The sequence below is a fragment of the Trichoplusia ni genome, chromosome 27 (assembly GCF_003590095.1).
Source record: "Trichoplusia ni isolate ovarian cell line Hi5 chromosome 27, tn1, whole genome shotgun sequence".
Lineage (NCBI taxonomy): Eukaryota > Metazoa > Arthropoda > Insecta > Lepidoptera > Noctuidae > Trichoplusia > Trichoplusia ni.
Window position 1 is genome coordinate 216,019 of NC_039504.1, and position 18,451 is coordinate 234,469.

At 34.1% G+C, this 18,451-nt stretch overlaps 2 protein-coding genes across 5 annotated transcripts; one reads left to right on the plus strand and one right to left on the minus strand.

Moving 5' to 3' along the window:
• Positions 1-951: 951 nt before the first annotated feature.
• Positions 952-10,197, plus strand: LOC113505897 (tetraspanin-5). 3 transcript variants are annotated; one of them, XM_026888766.1, is made up of 9 exons: positions 952-1,208; positions 2,135-2,255; positions 3,343-3,416; positions 5,070-5,144; positions 5,375-5,473; positions 6,004-6,183; positions 6,713-6,826; positions 7,171-7,287; positions 7,595-10,197. In XM_026888766.1, exons 1-9 carry the CDS (start codon positions 1,119-1,121, stop codon positions 7,661-7,663), a joined length of 939 nt encoding a protein of 312 aa, XP_026744567.1. In that variant the 5' UTR covers positions 952-1,118; the 3' UTR covers positions 7,664-10,197. The 3 variants fall into 3 exon arrangements, with proteins under 3 accessions (XP_026744567.1, XP_026744566.1, XP_026744565.1); XM_026888765.1 differs by lacking the exon at positions 7,171-7,287; XM_026888764.1 differs by lacking the exon at positions 6,713-6,826 and having other exon boundaries at positions 954-1,208.
• Positions 10,198-10,586: 389 nt separating this feature from the next.
• Positions 10,587-14,437, minus strand: LOC113505893. 2 transcript variants are annotated; one of them, XM_026888756.1, is made up of 3 exons: positions 13,958-14,437; positions 13,285-13,591; positions 10,587-13,167 (listed from the first exon to the last, which is right to left on the minus strand). In XM_026888756.1, exons 2-3 carry the CDS (start codon positions 13,578-13,580, stop codon positions 11,025-11,027), a joined length of 2,439 nt encoding a protein of 812 aa, XP_026744557.1. In that variant the 5' UTR covers positions 13,581-13,591; positions 13,958-14,437; the 3' UTR covers positions 10,587-11,024. The 2 variants fall into 2 exon arrangements, with proteins under 2 accessions (XP_026744557.1, XP_026744556.1); XM_026888755.1 differs by having other exon boundaries at positions 13,285-14,437.
• Positions 14,438-18,451: the final 4,014 nt, after the last annotated feature.

The window sequence follows — 18,451 nt, forward strand, 5'->3', positions numbered from 1 at the left end:
GCAACAATGATGCAAGGTGCAATCAGCAACCCATGTTACATTTGGAATAAAGTGTTGGTGAGTTTTCGAGAGAGTCTGAGATAGGTATCCATCGTTCCTCCTGACAGCAACAACATCATTAGGTATTCTTCTGATTGAATTTAGGTGTAGAATTTTTTTTTATTCACTCGTGCTCGGTGATTTTTATTTCCAACTTCAATTTTCAGTGTTTATATGAAGTGTGAAAGTGTTGCATGGTGGTAAGTCAAAGACGTGAGTTTAAAGCTACCACTCCTTCTACAACTCCGTGAGAAGTAAACCTCATGATACACAAAAACATAATTTTCCTAATCGTGACAGCATGTGATAACTCCTTTCATTTAATAGACTCTCATCGAGAACACTAACTCTTTTTGTAGTTTTGTTATAAGCTGGTAGGTAGGTAGAAGAAGATTTTTTGTTTTCTTGTGCGTAGTTCATAATGTAGTTATAAAAACCTACTTAGCCTAATTGGTTTGTATACCTTAACTATTTTCAAAATAACAATAGAAATGATTTTGTTTTTAATACTTCAAGTACTTAAATCATGTTTTCACGTAATTATTTAAAACGTACCAAATATCGTTTAATTACAAAAAAAAAAGATACTGTATTCTATGAGAACTTTATTAAGTATTCAACGCTGTGTACAACGTTATTTTAATTGATAAAAGCCATTTTGTTTTCAACGCTTATTTATAAGATTGTCGATTGGAATGTCAAAAATAGCAAAATGTTAAAAAAAAGATTTCATTAATTTGTGTCCATAAAAAAAATATTGCGTGCACTGGAACGTAAACCATCTCAACGTGTAACGCGACAAAAACGTAAAACCTTTTTTTGTTATCTTGCTATCTTTCTCTAACGCACTAAAAGTAGAATGACTTTGACGTTTGCTGTGTGCTAGCGAAGGATTTTTGATTCTGCATTGTTATTGTTCCTTTCTTTTGTTTGACGGTCGTTCACTTCCACTCGCTCTCGTTGATTTGGCCGATGTTTGGCCTAGTTGCTAAGTTTCGTAGATTTTAGTTCTAATTTTATTAAATGTAGTATATGATTTAAGTTTAAAATTACAGTGGAATTATTATGTGACAGCTAAAATGCCTAGTATTAGAAAATATCGCCGCGATACCAGCGAAGTCAGCTGTTGTTTGAAATATGTTATTTTTGGTGTAAATGTTTTGTTCTGGGTAAGTGGCTATTATTTCTTTATTTTTAATTTACATATTAATTTTAGGAATGACATTTAAACATAACTCGATGGTCAAGGTTTTTCTTATTATAATAGCTCTATGACATGAGACTATGCAAAATAAAATAGTACCTAAACGATTCGTATTTCGAAAGTAGGTTCTTTCGTTACTTATAATTTCGCGAGTATTGATTCACTTCACTCTCATCTGTGCAATTTGTCAGGCAATTGGGGTCACAATATACTTGTTTAGCCACCTACTCAATATTTAATTATTATAACTGTACTATTGTACATACCACAGCTGCATCCTGTTCATTGCTGTTTAGAGTTGATCATTGAAGGTTTTTATACCTTTAACCTTGAATAAGCACGCAATTTAAAGAAATCTTAATACTAAACAATTAAGATATATTGTCTTTCATAGATTTAAGGTCTTAGTAAATAATTCTAAGCTGCAAAACATTTATATTTTATTCTTTTTTATAATTAAAATCTTCACTCTATTTAAGTTTAGAATGCTATGGTTGATAACTTTGTTTGATATAGATAAATAAAAAGTGGAAGGTAAACATGGAAATTCCAAACAGATGATATCATTATTGTTCTTAGATATTTTAGTGTGATAGGTACCTGCAATTTACCTACATGCCACATTATTACCATGCCTGTCAATTTTCATTATGAACATTCAAACATACAGTTGAGATAACTGTAAATTTGAAATATTATATAAAATATAGGATGTACATACAGTCAATAATACTCAAATAAAATAATTTCAAGTTAAAATTGTGCATTAACTTATTACTACATATATTTAACTTTTTAATTAAATCTATGTTATAACTTAATAGTAATACTAGTATACTATTTTGTCTGCAAAGTCATGCAAAAAGGTTTTATGTTATTTATCATTTTCAGTTTCTCGGTCTGATTGTGCTAGCAGTGGGTGTGTGGGCCTGGAGCGAGAAGGACACATTTAACAATCTTTCAAGACTAACCAACATCGCTTTGGACCCAGCGTTTATTCTAATATGTGTGGGTGAGTATCAAATGACAGTCTACTAGTATATGCTCTACTCTTTTTGTTATGTTTTAACTTACTACTCAGATCAACAAAAGTGTGTAGTAGACAGATTAGTATATTGCTAGTCTCTCTCGTTCAAAAACGTGAAAATTTTACCAGTTTTAAGGGCACTAGATAATACTGTAGCAGAAGGCATTGATCATTTAATTTGTTACCATAATAAAATTGTATTATAAAAGTTAAAACATAAAAAAATATTTTCATCATTTTGTTTCATGTCATGTGGATTATAAATAAAGTACTTGTGCCAGCTTAGACAATTACAAAGAAATTTTCAAAAGACATAAAGCATTATCCGCATTATCCAAAGTCACTTTACCATGTGAATGAATTTGCTGTCTTAGCTTCTTAATAAATATATTCATGTGTAAAATTTTGTTAGTTAAAATCTAGTTACTATCACTTGTTATGGTTTATGATAAGTGAATGTATAAAAATAGTTATGGAGAAATTATTAAGAGAGTTGATTTATTTATAGTTAGGACAACTATAAATAAATCAACTTTCTTTAATATAATTTTAATATCTTAAGCCAAAGCAGGCATTAGTCGGAACTATTAGCCCAGTTTATTTGTTTGGAAGCTAGACTAGGTCACCACATTGATGCCTTTTATAACTGTAAACAGTAACATTAAAAGTTGTTTATAGTATGTAGTTTTATTACCTTCAGATGTTGATGGCAAAGGAAAACGGACATTAGGCCTTTATCTTCGTAATAATAAATTATAAATACACATTTACAACCAGTATTATTAACATTATATTGAATATCATGAGATATTGATAAATTTTGGATGTAAATTAAGTTTTGATGATCTAAATTATATGTATTGTTGCTACAAGATAGGTAATAAACTTTCTCTTTATCTCGAATTAGCTCTTTATCAACAAATTTAAATACTAATAGTGTTTTTGTTTAAAAAAGAACGCAATTTTCAATCAAACAATCGAAAATTAAACAAAATCATGATTTTTGTAAGTGGCCTTGTCTTTCAAGATGTTAATGTAAGTTCAATTCTAATTGTTTTTATTTAAATTACAGGTACAATTACATTTATAATCGGGTTCACGGGCTGCGTGGGCGCTCTGCGTGAGAACACATGCTTGTTAGCATGCGTGAGTATTACTATTGTTTACTATTCTTTTGATCCATTACGAGAGTCATTTATTTCTTTGTGTTACGACCAAAGTAGAAGCAACTGAACGAATTAAAGGCAAAGCCAGGCACAAATATTGTAAAGTCGTGCAAGTGGTCAGTCACCACGCCTAAAAGTTATGGTTGTGAAAGCGTGATAGCGCAATACACGGCGTAGAGCGGCATCTCTCTCCCACACCAGTAAGAATATTACTTTAAGACAAGGCGGTAGTCTCGCAGCTCTCCTTTTTGTTCTTCCCCGGGGGAGGAAATGGGTAGTGTCAGACTTTTACTGACTAAACCTGAACCGCCGTGCTACTTCATCCGCGTTTTTGTGTCGGTCTATGGCAAAGCGTTGCAATCCTTCATACACAGTCTCCCAGCTCTCCTATCAAAAGTTATATTTGCACGATATTTCTAGCTCAGTCTAAATTAGCCTTAAGTGTTACATAGTCTAGAAATGTTTATTTGTAGACGTGACGTCATTTGTCGAATTGTTGCGATCTTCAACTATGTAGTTTAGAATATTTATTAATTTGTTAGCCTTTTAGATAAGATAATTAACTGTGATAGAAGTACTATAACTTAATAGTGATAGTACTATTAATAGTGTAAGTAAGCATTGTATTTAGTGCTTAGTGTATTGTATTAAGTACTATGTGTTTGGTACTTAGGCTTATATAATGATGTTTACATTTTACATTTATAACAATGTAACAATGAAATGTATCCCTAATCACTTCATTGAACTGTTTGTACTAAGTTAGACCATAGTATCGTTCGTATCGTCACTAGCCAATAACACTTACAGACATATAAAAAACGGATAATAACTAAGATACCTTCTCGTAAGTGTTATTCAGATTCACGACTTGTAATATTTTCGTTATTTATTTGACGGACTTATAGTACTTTTACTTAGTTTTTCATGCACTGTCAACGTTCCCATTTACGTTTCATCTATTATTTAGTCAAATATCATTGAATTAGATTCCCATTGTGTCACTAGTATATCTCGTTTGCAGCTTTTGTTGATCTCTGTTACACCGTTCTGCGCAATGCACATAATCACTCGTGTGATCATTTTAACCATACAAGGTCGTTGTGAGAAAATTGTAGGACTGTATGAAGTGTAACTCTTGGCAATTGTCTTAGTTAATTAAATATAATTGTTGCATTTGTATTGTGTAACGTTTCTGAAGAGTCTTACTCTGAAACTGCAGTATTGTTGATTGTTGGTATTCCTGTGTAATAAATAGAAGGGCTTAGAAAGGACTTGCCTTTGGTAGGAAGACGTTTAACGTTTAATAGAGATATTATCGCGACTTTCCTCATCGACAGTTTGATAATATCACCTCTAGTTCTCGGAACAACCTTTTGTTAAATTACCCTAAATAGGATAGGCATGGTTTTGGCAGCATGATTATCCCACCCTTTTCCGAATCGTGTGCCATAAGGAAGTGATTTTGATTTTTGTTTCTCAAAAATAACGTTTGTAGATTTTGATGTAGGTATAGGTAGAACATCCCATTTCAATTTGGTAATGAAAAGCCAAGTCCGAAAAAGATGTTGCAAATTATAATAAAACTAAATATTACGATCAACTTTTTAATTGTATTCTTATTTTTTTCCAGTATGCCGTTTTCCTTGCGTTATTGCTGTTGGCTGAGATGACAACGGGCATACTATTCTTTGTGTTCAAAGACTGGGTAATTATTTACTAAGTTGTAATTATATTTTATATGCCATACCTATTGCATGAACATCTGTTTTAATATTTTTAATTGTTTTCTTTGTTTTACAAGAATATTTAGCCAAGTTTTTATAATTACTTCGACTATTTGTGCCAGCGATGAATTAATTAATACAACTCATACGCTATCTCTACTGTGTTTATCTTCCGTTTCCTTAATATGCATATTTTTTGTGATATTTTCAGATAAAGCAACAGGCAACTACTGGTTTCCAAACATTCATCACTCATTACAGAGAAGATCCTGATCAACAAAATCTGATTGATTGGATTCAAGAAGACTGGGTAGGTACCAAAATGAGTTTATATTCCATTCAATACAGTTTACATTTATTTGTAGCGTAAGAGAAAATTTCTTCCTTTGCCTGTAAACTTTTTAGTCTCTTCGGCCTAGCCTTTCCCAACTTTGTTGGGGTCGGCTTCAGTCTAAACGGATTCAGTTAAGTACTAGTGTTTTACAAGGAGCGACTGCCTATCTGACCACCTCAACCCCTCCCCAATATGATACCTCTTGGTTAGACTGTTTGTAAGACTTTTCAAGCTCCTGACTATCTGTAACGACTGTCAAAGATGTGGGAATAACAGTCGGGACCCACAATTTTACGTGCCTTCCGAAACACAGAGGAGCTCGTTATGACAAAGATGGTCACCCATCTACGGACCACCGTCGTCAAGCGTAGTTTAATCTGTGATCGATTCACTTATCCAGTCTATTGAATGAAATCTCCCTGTTTTAATGAAATTATCTTCGATCCCCAATTTTTCTTCTCAAGCTAGTCAGCCAAATCAATAAACCATTTCTGAATATATTACAGTTACAATGTTGCGGTGTGGAGGGTCCCCGCGACTGGGACCGCAACGCGTACTTCAACTGTTCGAGCGGCGCGGTGGGGTCGCGCGAGGCCTGCGGCGTGCCCTTCAGCTGCTGCCGGAACAAGCCGCAGGACATCATCCGCAACAAGCAGTGCGGGTACGATGTCAGGAAACCCACTTATGTGAGTATCATGTAGGAATTTGTATTGTTAGTCCTATTGATTGTCATCTTCAAGTTATAGTTTTCTACCATTCATAAGTTATATAACCAAATTGATCATAGGTAGTAACAAAAAGGAATAGCCAACGATTCAGAAAACAAACATACAAAATTGTGTACTACTTACATGTGAAACATTATTTTAATTAATTGAATATTATTTTGCGTGAGTTTCTAAAACGATGGCTAACGGTTTTGGAGATATTTTGCGTGTTCTATAGGTTATTTTATACGTCGTGCATATGCCAGCAGCAGTGTAATGCCAGCCAGTTTAACTTAGGCAACGAGTTTGGTCTTTGCCTAGGAAAGAATCAATTATAGCCCAATTTAATTATTCGTATACATATATAAAAATACGAACAATTCGAGATCTAATCACCGCGTCAGCTTAATACTAAGGTTCAAAACTATTCGAGCAATCCCGATAAATACACATAAGTAACCCGTTAACGTTATTAAATAAATCCCCTACACCCCGATGGTGCGCATAGCAACTGAGTGAGCGCGTGATCCACGAGCGCGGCTGCCTGGCGGCGGGCGAGGACTGGCTGCAGCGGTACTTCGCGCCCGTCGCCGCCGCGCTGCTCGGGCCACTCGCATTGAAGGTCCAACGTCTGCAAATATAGACAGCACCCTACCATTCTTAGTGTTAAAGTGTGTGTTATTAGGAAAATGTAAAAAGAAACTGAAATTGGGAGGAGTCGGTATTTTGCTTGAACTTTGACTCCGCCCATTTTTGAGAATCACTAAATGAATTATGCTTGTTGTTGAATTCTAGTTTAATAAGGTTAAAGTTTTCTTTACATTTTCCTACAGTAGGTTTGTCATAGCAGTAATATTCGGGCACACAATGTGATGTATGTTTTAAGTACTAAGTATTTGTATATCTAGTTCCGTATATAGCACGTAGTAGCCTCTTGTTGATGTTTTTCGTTTCTTTTTGTTCTAGAGTTTTGATATAGCAAAGATAATATATGACAAGGGCTGTTTAGAGGCCGCTGAGGAGTGGTTCGACCACAACCTGTTGATTGTAGCTACGTCCGCTGTTTGTACCGCTTTTGCACAAGTAAGTGTAGACTAGATGCACGTATTTTTTGTACATTTTTAGTATGCTGTGTGTAATTTGATGCTATGTTTTTTGTTTGTGTTGATGTTTGAATATTTCTGCGTTATGTGTTTTTCCTTATAATAATATTAATTTTTTGGGAATGTAATTATTAATATTTCGGCAGTAACCAAAAGATCAATAAATTGTAACTTCATTGAGTTAGGCGATATCTATGTCACTTTGATGTAAGTATATTGCTTTTTACCTTTGTGATAGTTTTTAATACCTTGTTGCCAAATTTTTACTCATACCTTTCAACCAACAGATCCTGGGCATATGCTTCGCGCAGAACCTCCGCGCCGACATCTTCGCTCAGAAGGCGAAGTGGCACTGACAGTCCGCCTCTCCTGCCGCCGTCTGACGCGCCCGCGCAGGCCCGCAGCCCGCATACACACGCATATGCACACGCATGGACGTTCATGACGGTACACACTGGTTAAAAAAGGTCGAAGTTGGCCAGCGATGGACCATTATGGACCTTTTTGGTTCATGCTGGTCCAAGCTGGCTTTTAATGGACCATGTTGGTTCATGCTGGCCGACATAGGTACACACTAGCAACGATGGTACACAATGTTACATGGTTGATGTGCTTAGCTCACTGAACAGCTCTCTATACAGTATTTGTTGCTCATTTTTTGTCGAATAATAATTATTATTTTAAGCGAATTTCGAATAATTTCAAAATGTAACGCGGAAGGTTCAAAATCCAATTTACGAAAATGTTTCATTTCATTGGTCCAATTATAACTAAATTTTAAACAATCCAATGAGTAATTTTTACATAACAATGTTGTTATACTGAGTTTTGATAACAATTCCATTTCACCGATTGTTACCTACATAAATATTTAAACTCTTCACATCAACTATGTGTAGCAAAATGCATTTGTTTGCATAATAGATTAATAATTGTCGTGCAGATTATTTATATATACCACAAGTGCTCATCTTACTGTCTCTGGGCTTTCTCCTTCGGACGTTCTGCTTAGGTCTAGAGAAACGTAGACGAGCTTTTTATAACATTCGATTCTAGATTTTAAATGTATTTAGCAAAAGTATTAAAATTGCTTGACTAAGAAAAAAGTATTTGTGTTCTGGAACGAGCATTTATACACTTTATGTTTGGTAAACATAAAGTTCATTATTGAGTGTTATGAAAAGTCTTATATGCTGCGCTTCTGTAGATCGCAGTTGATCTCAAACCTCCCACTGGCACCTATCTGTCATCTTAACTTTCAAACTTGAATCTCTGTAAATAACATAAAAAAATGTTAATTGTTGATAGAATTATCCAATACGCATGTCTCGTTGGTGTGAAATATGCTTTATGCCTCGTAATCATTTGTTATTTGCAGCAAAGCCTTGTCCTTCTCATTTTTTTTCAAGCAGAGAGTATATGAACATCTTAAGTCTGGCTTTAATATAATAATATTTTTTACCCGTGTAAGTGACGTGTGAAGAAACAATGCTGTCGAAAATAATAATACAAAAGTGTAATTGTATAACAGGGATGTAAAGCACCTTTCACACCAAGGAGTTTATGTGTTCATATTGGCCAATTAGCCTTAACGGAGCTGTGAGATGAATTTAAGTATTGAAATATAAGTGTTAGAAGAATAACATGTTTGTTCATAAAAGTGCAGCTATTTAAATGTTGAATTCATTACGCCGATCCTACTCATTGGCCTGAATATTGGTCCAACACCCAATGTTTATACGAGTAGTGTTGGGCCAACAATTGGTCCAAGCTGTGGGACTGGTTATACTGTTATTAGGGTTGTCACAAACGTGACCGATATAGAACATTTCAGTTTATTTTAAAATGTGTAATGGTGCTGGTAAGTGACCCTGTTTTGTGCCGCAAACCGTACGTAAAAGTGACGTGTGCTTTAAACTGTGCTGATGTTAGGGTTGTGTGTTATGCAGCAGGAGAATAATGGCTGACAATACTTTAGGTTTGGGCCCCAAGACAGGCAACGGTCGGTCAAAGCAAATCCGACCTTAAGGATTCGAAGTTTAGATACACTTTTGAATATTTCGTGTGATACCTCGATTGAAAATAGAATAGGGTTGTGGTAACAAATCTCGTATTGAATCTTTAGATGAAGCACAAAATTATATTGTAAGAAGAAAACATATTTCTTAGGTTATTGCTTAAATTCGTCCGATGCCTGTCTTCTGGCCTTTCCTAAATGAATAGTAAAGTATTAAGATAGTATAGTGTATTGTAAACTCAACTTAGTGATAAGTAATACTCATTTAGAAGACAAAAATATATTATTATACATTACAAGATGATTGTCAAGATCATAATTAAAAATTATTGCATGTTTACAAAATAAAAATATGTAAAGGAGCGCTTTAGTGTTGTTGGGAATCTCTTTTGAGGTTTTATGCACAAATTAGACATTACAAAAGTCTATGGTTATTATGGTTCTCGTTAGATATTGTCGCTGGTTTTTAGATGTATAAGTACGTGTTCCTCATGTTGCCGCTATTAAGATTTATGAAAGAAATTTCAATTGGAATCAATAAACATTCCTTATTTTCCTACAATAACTTTTTAAACGTCATTGTATTATATGGCGTCTGGTACGCATGCGCATTTACAATTTGACGTTCAATAAGTTATATTCACTAGTGTTTTGTGCCTGATATAAATAAATATAAATAATAATTTCAAATGATTTGATATAACGTATACCTATTTATTAGCCATAAATCACTGCCTTAATGACTGCGAAGAATTGTCAGTGTTGCCAGAAAACTGACAGCTAAGTACCGTCGAAACCCGTAACTTCGCCTGGGTTTTGACTCATTTTTCAACACTACTTTTTAATTCGAAAATATTTTGAATCACTAAGGCAGAAAAAATATTTTATTGCACTTTGGTTACTATTGTAAAGAAAATAAGTCTTAAATTTGGTTGTGAATTGGCTAAAATTTGGCTTCAAACGTGATAGGCGAAGTATGGATGAGTTTCCCTAACTTCGCCTACATCGTCGTAAGGTATCGAATTATAGATAATTATATAAAATTCTGTGAAGTACATCTGATCCAAACAATTTAATAAGTGACAGACTAATATATACCTTACATTCATTTTAATAGAATCCTTTTTTTAAAAAATGAGTACAGTAGGCGAAGATAGGGAGCAGTTTGAAGTTGTTCCATACATTTGTTATAACGATGTTAGGGCTGCCAAACAATTGTTATTTTACTGCATTTCAAGGAGGGGACATTTTAAAGGAAAATAATGTATACAATTATTTATTTATTTTTAAAAGTATAAAAGATAAAAACAAACATTCATAGAAAATTGAAGGCAATTTAGCATCATTACTTATTTGCTATGTAGGTACTTACAAATATTATATCTTATATACTAATATCAGACTTTTTATTAAATCAGTACCTAATTAGTAAGATTTAAAAGAATCTTCAATAATTACCGTTTCTTAAACTGTTAAAAACGATCGATTTTAACAGAATACCTACCTATTTAGTATTTACTTAATCGACCGTTACTACAAAGCAACATTTATGTAACAATAACTATAGATAAACAAAAAATGGCACGATTATTTGGTTTCAGTTATTAAATCAGGTTAAAAACATAAATCAATCTCAATCACTCAGTTAGAATGTAGTAGGTACTAAAAAAAATGATGTGTTACACAAGCATCTTTTTTACCTACTGTACGTTATAATTACTCAAATCGATATTAAATATGATTTCGCCGCGTCGAGAAATATTTGGTTCGGGCAATTTCATAATAACATCATCTAAATGTTGCATGGTGCAAATATCATCTACTCTTGGATAGCTGAATACTAATCCTCCATCAAATTTAGATTCCTTCTTTTTTCTCACAAATTTGACTTCAGGAATGTTATCTTTTATTGATATTACCTTACCAACGAAATGCTTCATGCTTTTTTTTGTTGTAAATTTAGCCAAAATCCATGAGTCGTTTTCTAACTTTTTATCATCCTCTGTGAGATATTTAATGTCGGAAATGCCGTAGGGTATAGATGGTTCAATATTTTCTTCTTCTTGCTGGCTTGTGATGATATCGTCCATTGTTTCATATTCTGAATCTTCCGTATCAGCATAAGATATTTCAGTGTCAGAAGTAAAGCTAGATTCACTACTATTATATTTCTTCTTTTGTTTCATAGATTTGCATTTTTGCTTCTTCTGTTTTGCTTTATTAGTTTCTTTTTTTATTAATCTTCTTTTCATATTTTCTTCTTTAGGTTTTTTGCTAACTTTACTAATGACTTGTGTGTGTAATGCTTTGATTTCTTCTGTAATATCTTCAAAAACTTTTCTTCTTTTGGTTAGTGTTTCTTTTCTTGCTGGAATTAATTTCATATGTATGGCGGAACGCGTAATTTTACATTTTTTCTGTTTGATATTGATGTTTCCTTGCTTGATCTGTTGATGTTTTGTAAACTCTCCTGGTTTTATAGTGATATCCGAGGTAATTATAATTTTGGGCTTGTTGGTTTGTAGGCAGTTTGGTATTTCATTTATGAATCGCATATTTGCATTGTAATTTTTTGAAATATCGCACAAATTATGAACGTCAGATACTTGCAAAGTTTGTTCACCTGGGTACTGGTATTGCTCTAACTGAACCAAATGATTGTTAACGCTTCTGAGACACAACGTTTTGAGGCTATCGGGATTTATAAGCATCAAAGGTGGCTGCAGTAATAAGTCAGGATTTAATTGCATAGTGTTGGAATTCGTCTTTCTTTGTATTTTATATGTTCCTACTTTTTTTGGAAGAATATTTAAGTTTTCAAAGTCCGTTGTACATACCGATTTGCCCGGTGGGACATTTAGTTTTTTATTTCGTACTTTCTTATTAGGATCTGCTTTACGTGTCTCTTTCAACCAATCTAATAGTGCTTCATCGACAGTATACGTCATCGTTGTTTTATTTGTATCCGGTATTTTTAAAATAACTTTATCGGGGTTAAATGGTGCAATGCCAGTACTTTTAAAAGCACTAATTATGTTATTTGTTTTCTCGTTAAGCTGTACCACCAGTTTTTTGAGAAGATCTGGGAAATGTCCTTTGTGAACCGTGGTTTGTCTTGGATTCTTTATTTTGTAATTTAGTAAAATTTCTCGCCACAGTTTTTTTAATGGCCCGAAATAACAGACGTCCAACGGTTGTGTCAAATGTGACGAATTTGGAGGTAAAAATACAAAACGTATATTATTTCCTTCACAATATGACACAATTTTGGGATTTATGTGGGACGCTAAGTTATCCCCAATCAAAACTTTTGTACCGGTTTTGTTTTTAGCCCATGGTAGAATAATACTTTCAAACCAATCTTCGAACAAGACACTGTCAAACCATCCCGATTTAGAACGGTTGTATCTTGAACCTTTAGGACCGTTTAATGTCCATGTTGTATATAAATGCTCCGCCTTGTATACAACGTAAGGAGGTAGACATTCTCCTCCAGCAGTTATTGCGAACATTATAGAGATAGCACCTTTCGTGCTATTTAATACTCTTTCGGGGTACTTCACTCCTCTTTTGAATAAGCACTTTTGGGACCCTGGATCATCTGTTAAATTCGTTTCGTCATAATTTAATATGTTATCACTAGGAACACCTTTCAATGATAACTGTAAATTTGTGAAGTATTCCTTCATTTCATCAGGAGATTTTTCTGCACGGCTTCGTTTTATATTTTGTACCACTCTGTATGCTAATTTAGATTTATGTCTTTTTATAAAAGAGTATGCCCACTTCTTGCCGGGTAATTTGTTGTCAAAAATAGTAAGTCTGCCATTGCCCTCTAAGTATCTGAAAAAAGAATACCACTCTAAACTAAAGTAGGTATGTACATATTTATCTACAAGATTCTGCATATATTGAGTGCCTGTTGAATAGAATTGCTAATAAAACATATTTAATTATTACCTATGAACGACAATTCGCAAATCCAGAAGAGTCAAAGGACTGCCGAATTCTGCCGCTGCTAATAGAACTTTAATTATATTAGCTTCCTCTTGGTCGTTGAGCCTTGTCGGACATCCTGGACTCTTAGGATGTTTATTGTGCAGTTTGTCTAATAATGTTCGACGAGGTATGCCAAAAATTTTCTCTGCATCGTACGAGGACATTGTTTTATTTTGTAACGCATCTACTGCCAAATCTATCATATGCTGTGAGTGTTTTGTAGTGTATGACCGCCTATTGCGTTGCTTCGCTTGCATTGTCGGTAATTCTGCAACAACCAGTTTGTTATCAAATGTATCCGGAAACTTGAACTCTTTTTTCCAATAATTTATTAAAAAAAATGTTTTGTCCATTTAAGAAAATATCTATAAAAATTTTACACAATTGTACTTACTTTTAAAGCAAAAAGCTCTACTATTTGTATAATATATATTATAATAATAAATAAAAGACAATAACAATGGAATTGACAACCCTAGCAGTAGGCGAAGTTCGGCAACAAAATGGCTACCAGTACCAACACAATGATATTTATTTAATTGTAGCCTCTAAACGTGAATAAGATAGATAATAATAGTGTCCAATGAAAGAGAGATATTTGTAGTTCATAATAAAATAATAAGATAAACATTACCTGTTCTGTAATACTGCCTAAAACTGAAGTTAAAACACCAGCAAAAAAAAACGTGTCGTCCATTTCACGGAAAAAACGCAATGGTGGCCAATAGTGTGAAGTAAGTCACAATTTATTTGCAAAATCTTGCCATACGTAAAAAATCCTTTGTATTTAGTAGTATTTTGCACAATTTGTACTAAAAATATGTTCGCAAATCTAACTTACTAAAAATTAGGCGAAGATAGGTAGAGCAGGCGAAGTCACGGGTTTCGACGGTAAATTTGTGGTAACACTTCGATATAAAATACAATTTTCGGGTGCGTTGTACTAACTGCTTAAAAGTATTTAACTGATAATTTTAAGATTTTATAAGTATTTTTATTTTTTGAATTTGTAACCAGTAATTATGAAGATCTTTAACACTGTATTGATTTGTTTTTTATTTTACTTTAGGAATATTTTACGTGGCAAAGTTTATTTAAATTTATATTATTTAGATCGCCGTTACAATATAAAAAAGCTACTAGTCTGAGAAAAATAAAGTACTCGAGTTTTAAATTACAGAATCGAAAAGTATTATTTTGTTTAGAGTTCGTAAAAGATTGTATTTTGATTTTGAAAAATGTATTTTTTACTTTATTATATTGCAGTGTAGAAAGTATTGAAATATCTGGTATTCCTTTATGATGCCAGGTGTAAAGATATGTCCTTGTATTTGTAACATAGATGTAGTATTTATGTAATTTTCAAATGACTTAAGATTAAATCGATATTTTATATGGAAATATAAGTATGTACAAATTATCTGCTTTTATTTACCCACCTCAATGAACAAAAAAAGTTGTAGCCACAACACTTCGTCTCTGACTATTTCACGAGGTTTGGTTGGTTCGATAGAAATGATTGACTGTCTGCAACAAAATTTTATTGGTCATGGCATCTGCTAGTAGCTATCGTTTTAGCCCACTCCTTACAGTGCCTTGAGATTTCGACCTTTTCTAGTATATAACACCCTCAATTTTCTAGACTTCCTATTAATATCTTTAAGATAAAACAAACGAAGTAACTGTTAAGGACCTCAGTTAAAACTCGTACATAAAAGGTCACACACACCACCCACAGTTAAACAAACAAAGATTTACAATCACATTAAGGTTAGTACGCATTACGCTCGCAATACACAACATTGTTCGACACGTCCCGTCGCATCGGCCACGTCTCGGGGGCGTAAACTTTAATAAGTTGGACAGATATGGTGCATTAGTTTCAGTTAGAGGGCGAAATGGACGCGGGCCCTGACTTGGCGGGTCTGGGGTCACATACTGATTGAGCCACGCTATATTGAAACTATAAAGTAGTTGACATGAGGGTTCCCCACATTTTTGCCAAGTTAGGTCCTGTTCCTTTGTTAAGGTTTTACTAAGTTCGTCGAGTCAATAATTTGTGGTTAGAAAAACTTATTTTCTGTGTCGGAATTCAAAAGAAGTAAGTAGTTGCCAGATATTGCTATGTCCATGAGTTTTATAGAAATGTCAACTGAAAGTAAAGAAATGTGAAAGGAACCCCCTGTCTGTAAGGTACGCGAAACCCTCACATCAGAATATAATTTCGCTCGCCATGGGAATAGCTGAAACTCCAGAACACTGCACGATATTTATATGAATAAATAGGTAGCTAGATTTTGCCAAGAGATTGGAGACAACCATGAAAAGCCAGTGGTTAATAAAGACTTTTTTTTACTAATTTTGACTTTTGAAGCAGGGTTTTTCATACTCACCTACATAGCCAGTAATATACTCATCATTACACTAGCTATTCCCAACTGTGTTGGCTTCCTGTCTTTCTGCATGCAGCCGAACGTGCCTTGAACGAACGCTATGTGAATATATGTAAAGTATTTCTTTTAGAAGCTAAATCATCTAAGTAACCTTTTCGAAGCATCCTTTAAGACTTCGGTAACCATTAAATATCTCATTATAAACAATAAGGCGAAAAAGAAAAAGTCATAGGCCATAAATAAGAGATTTCACTCAGCCAAAATTCGATTACAGGCATGTCGTATCGGATTCGCGTGACGTCACCGTGTCGCTGTCACGTCGGCTTCGCTGGCGTCACGTTGCGCCTCATTTGTCACGACAGATCTGATACGTGATTACGTGCTTATAAATACGTAGCTTCAGACGATCGAGGAAATGTGTAGAGGTAGGGATTTAAAATAAAGCAAGAATTATTACGTTTTATTCTTTTAGTTGGGTTAGGTGAGTACCTATGGGTTCCAGGAAAAATACATAGATTTTAAGTTTGAAACTTCCATAAAAAATAAACATTTCAAAATTGCAGATTTCAGACAAAAATCTTAAAACAAAATCCCATGAATTATTAGAAGATGGCTAACAAATGGCTGACTCATCATGAAAGGGTAGGTAGGTACTATGAACAATACAGATGGCTGGTTAAGAGGACATAAATCATTTTTACTTGGTATTCGGCCATGACTGACGGGGACGGATAACGACCTATTAAACTAACAATGCGACTATTAATTTGTCGTGTTTAACTTTTTGGGTGTTTCTAATAAATTAATTATACTTATGGTTAAGGAGCTGAAATAAATAGACAATGGATTCGTTTCTTAGGTCTATGCAGTTTTGCCTGAATGCAGGCTTTGCTGCACAGGATTTTATCATTGAAGTTTATAAAATGATACCTATAGGTACCTATATTTTGAATAGTACCAACTTATTATCTAAGTATCTACTTGTCTTCTATACTTATATTATAAAGAGGAAAGATTTGATTGTTTGTTTGTTTGACACGAATAGGCTTCGAAACTTCACTGTTCACTGTTGAGAAGCTACATTATCCCCGCTGAATATAGGCTACCTATAATTTGTTTTGAAAAATATTAGGGTCCCGTAAGAAAATTATAATAACATAACCAAAGGTGTAAAATCGGAAACCTATTTCTGCGTGCGCTGCTAATACTATAGACAATAGAACAAAATTATGTACTAAGGTTTGCTTACCACGCGGAAGCAGTCGCGGGCAACTGCTAGTTTTTTTTATAATTCTGTCTTCATGCTTTTGGATAAGTATATTTTTCAAGTTTTTGCTTTTGAATGTCTATTGTTTAACTTTTAAATCTCATGAATAATGTATCCGGTATAAATGGTAGGATTGGTACAAGAAGAAAAACGTCTCTCAAGCAAAATCCGTGCTTAAAATACAATAAGTTGGTACGGAACGGTACATACTCTTACCATAATATGTAACGGAGCGTGCGAATTAAATTCTCGTACTTAAACCGCGACCAACCCAGCAATAAAACAAACAGCCCCAAAAAGACATCCACAAAATACAGGTACAATTACAAGGTACAGTGCCTCAACAGAAATGTGCAACGGAACGCGGGGATTTTACTCACGACTAATTTATACAGACCCGTGGCCTCACGTTCTCAGTTGTTTTTTTTAACTAGTGTTTGATGGTCGCGGTGCAAGTTACGCTGGTCGGTGTATAAGACCTGAAGGGCTCCTTTGTCCCGTCGCTCCGAGCACTGGAGGCCGACGCTCATTTGCTGAAAGCCCGCCTGAAGTGTCGTCAGAAATCCGGCCATTTTCGTTTCGTTTTCCATTTTAAAATGAGGAGTTTTCAAATTATTTGTCGCTGAAAGTATGAGGCAAAGAATGGGAGAATTGTATTTTTCTTTGAACTGGTAGATAGAATGGTTTTCACTTAGATAATGGTTAATCTTTTAGTTTGATTGAAGTGACACTTATTTTCAAAATCTTTTATCATATTCAACACATCAGGTTAGCTTCGATAGATGCAAAATTTCTTAATAAACTTTAAGGAACTCTTGAAGAACTAAAATATTGCAAATTTAAAAGTATTAAAATTCAAGGACTAGGTATCTACCTACTCTACATTCTACATACACACCGCAAATAATTTTTAATTTGTTTGTTGTTTCAAATAATTAGATACAAATAATAATATTAGACATACAGTGTCTATTATAATTATTTTTACTACTACTGAATTGAACTTACTTTAGTATTGTTAAACCCCCACAACTACAATCTTGTTTTCAACATCTAGAATTAAATTAAGTAATTCGATTGCAACGTAACGTTAAGAAAATAGGAAAAACATCAAGTTTAGTTTCCTCAGCGCGGGTAAGTCGATAGAACTGATTGGTAAAGTCGGGGTCACTGGGAGATTAGTTTGCATTATCCAATTTAGTCGTAATTGGGTCTGACACGGTGAGAAGGCTAAGTTTTATGACTCAAGTGAGACGTAAGGGTGCGTTGAGCTTTGTTGGAATGTCATCATGGTTAGGTAATAATGTGGCAGTAAAAATAACATGTTAAAAACATGCTCCTAACTTTTTATACTTTTTTGACGTGGCTATCGCAGTTCATGCGATACAACCTCGTGATAGACGGGCAGACTGCGGAGCTTAAGTAGGTAATAGGGTTCACATTTTACTCATTCGGAATCGAACCCGCA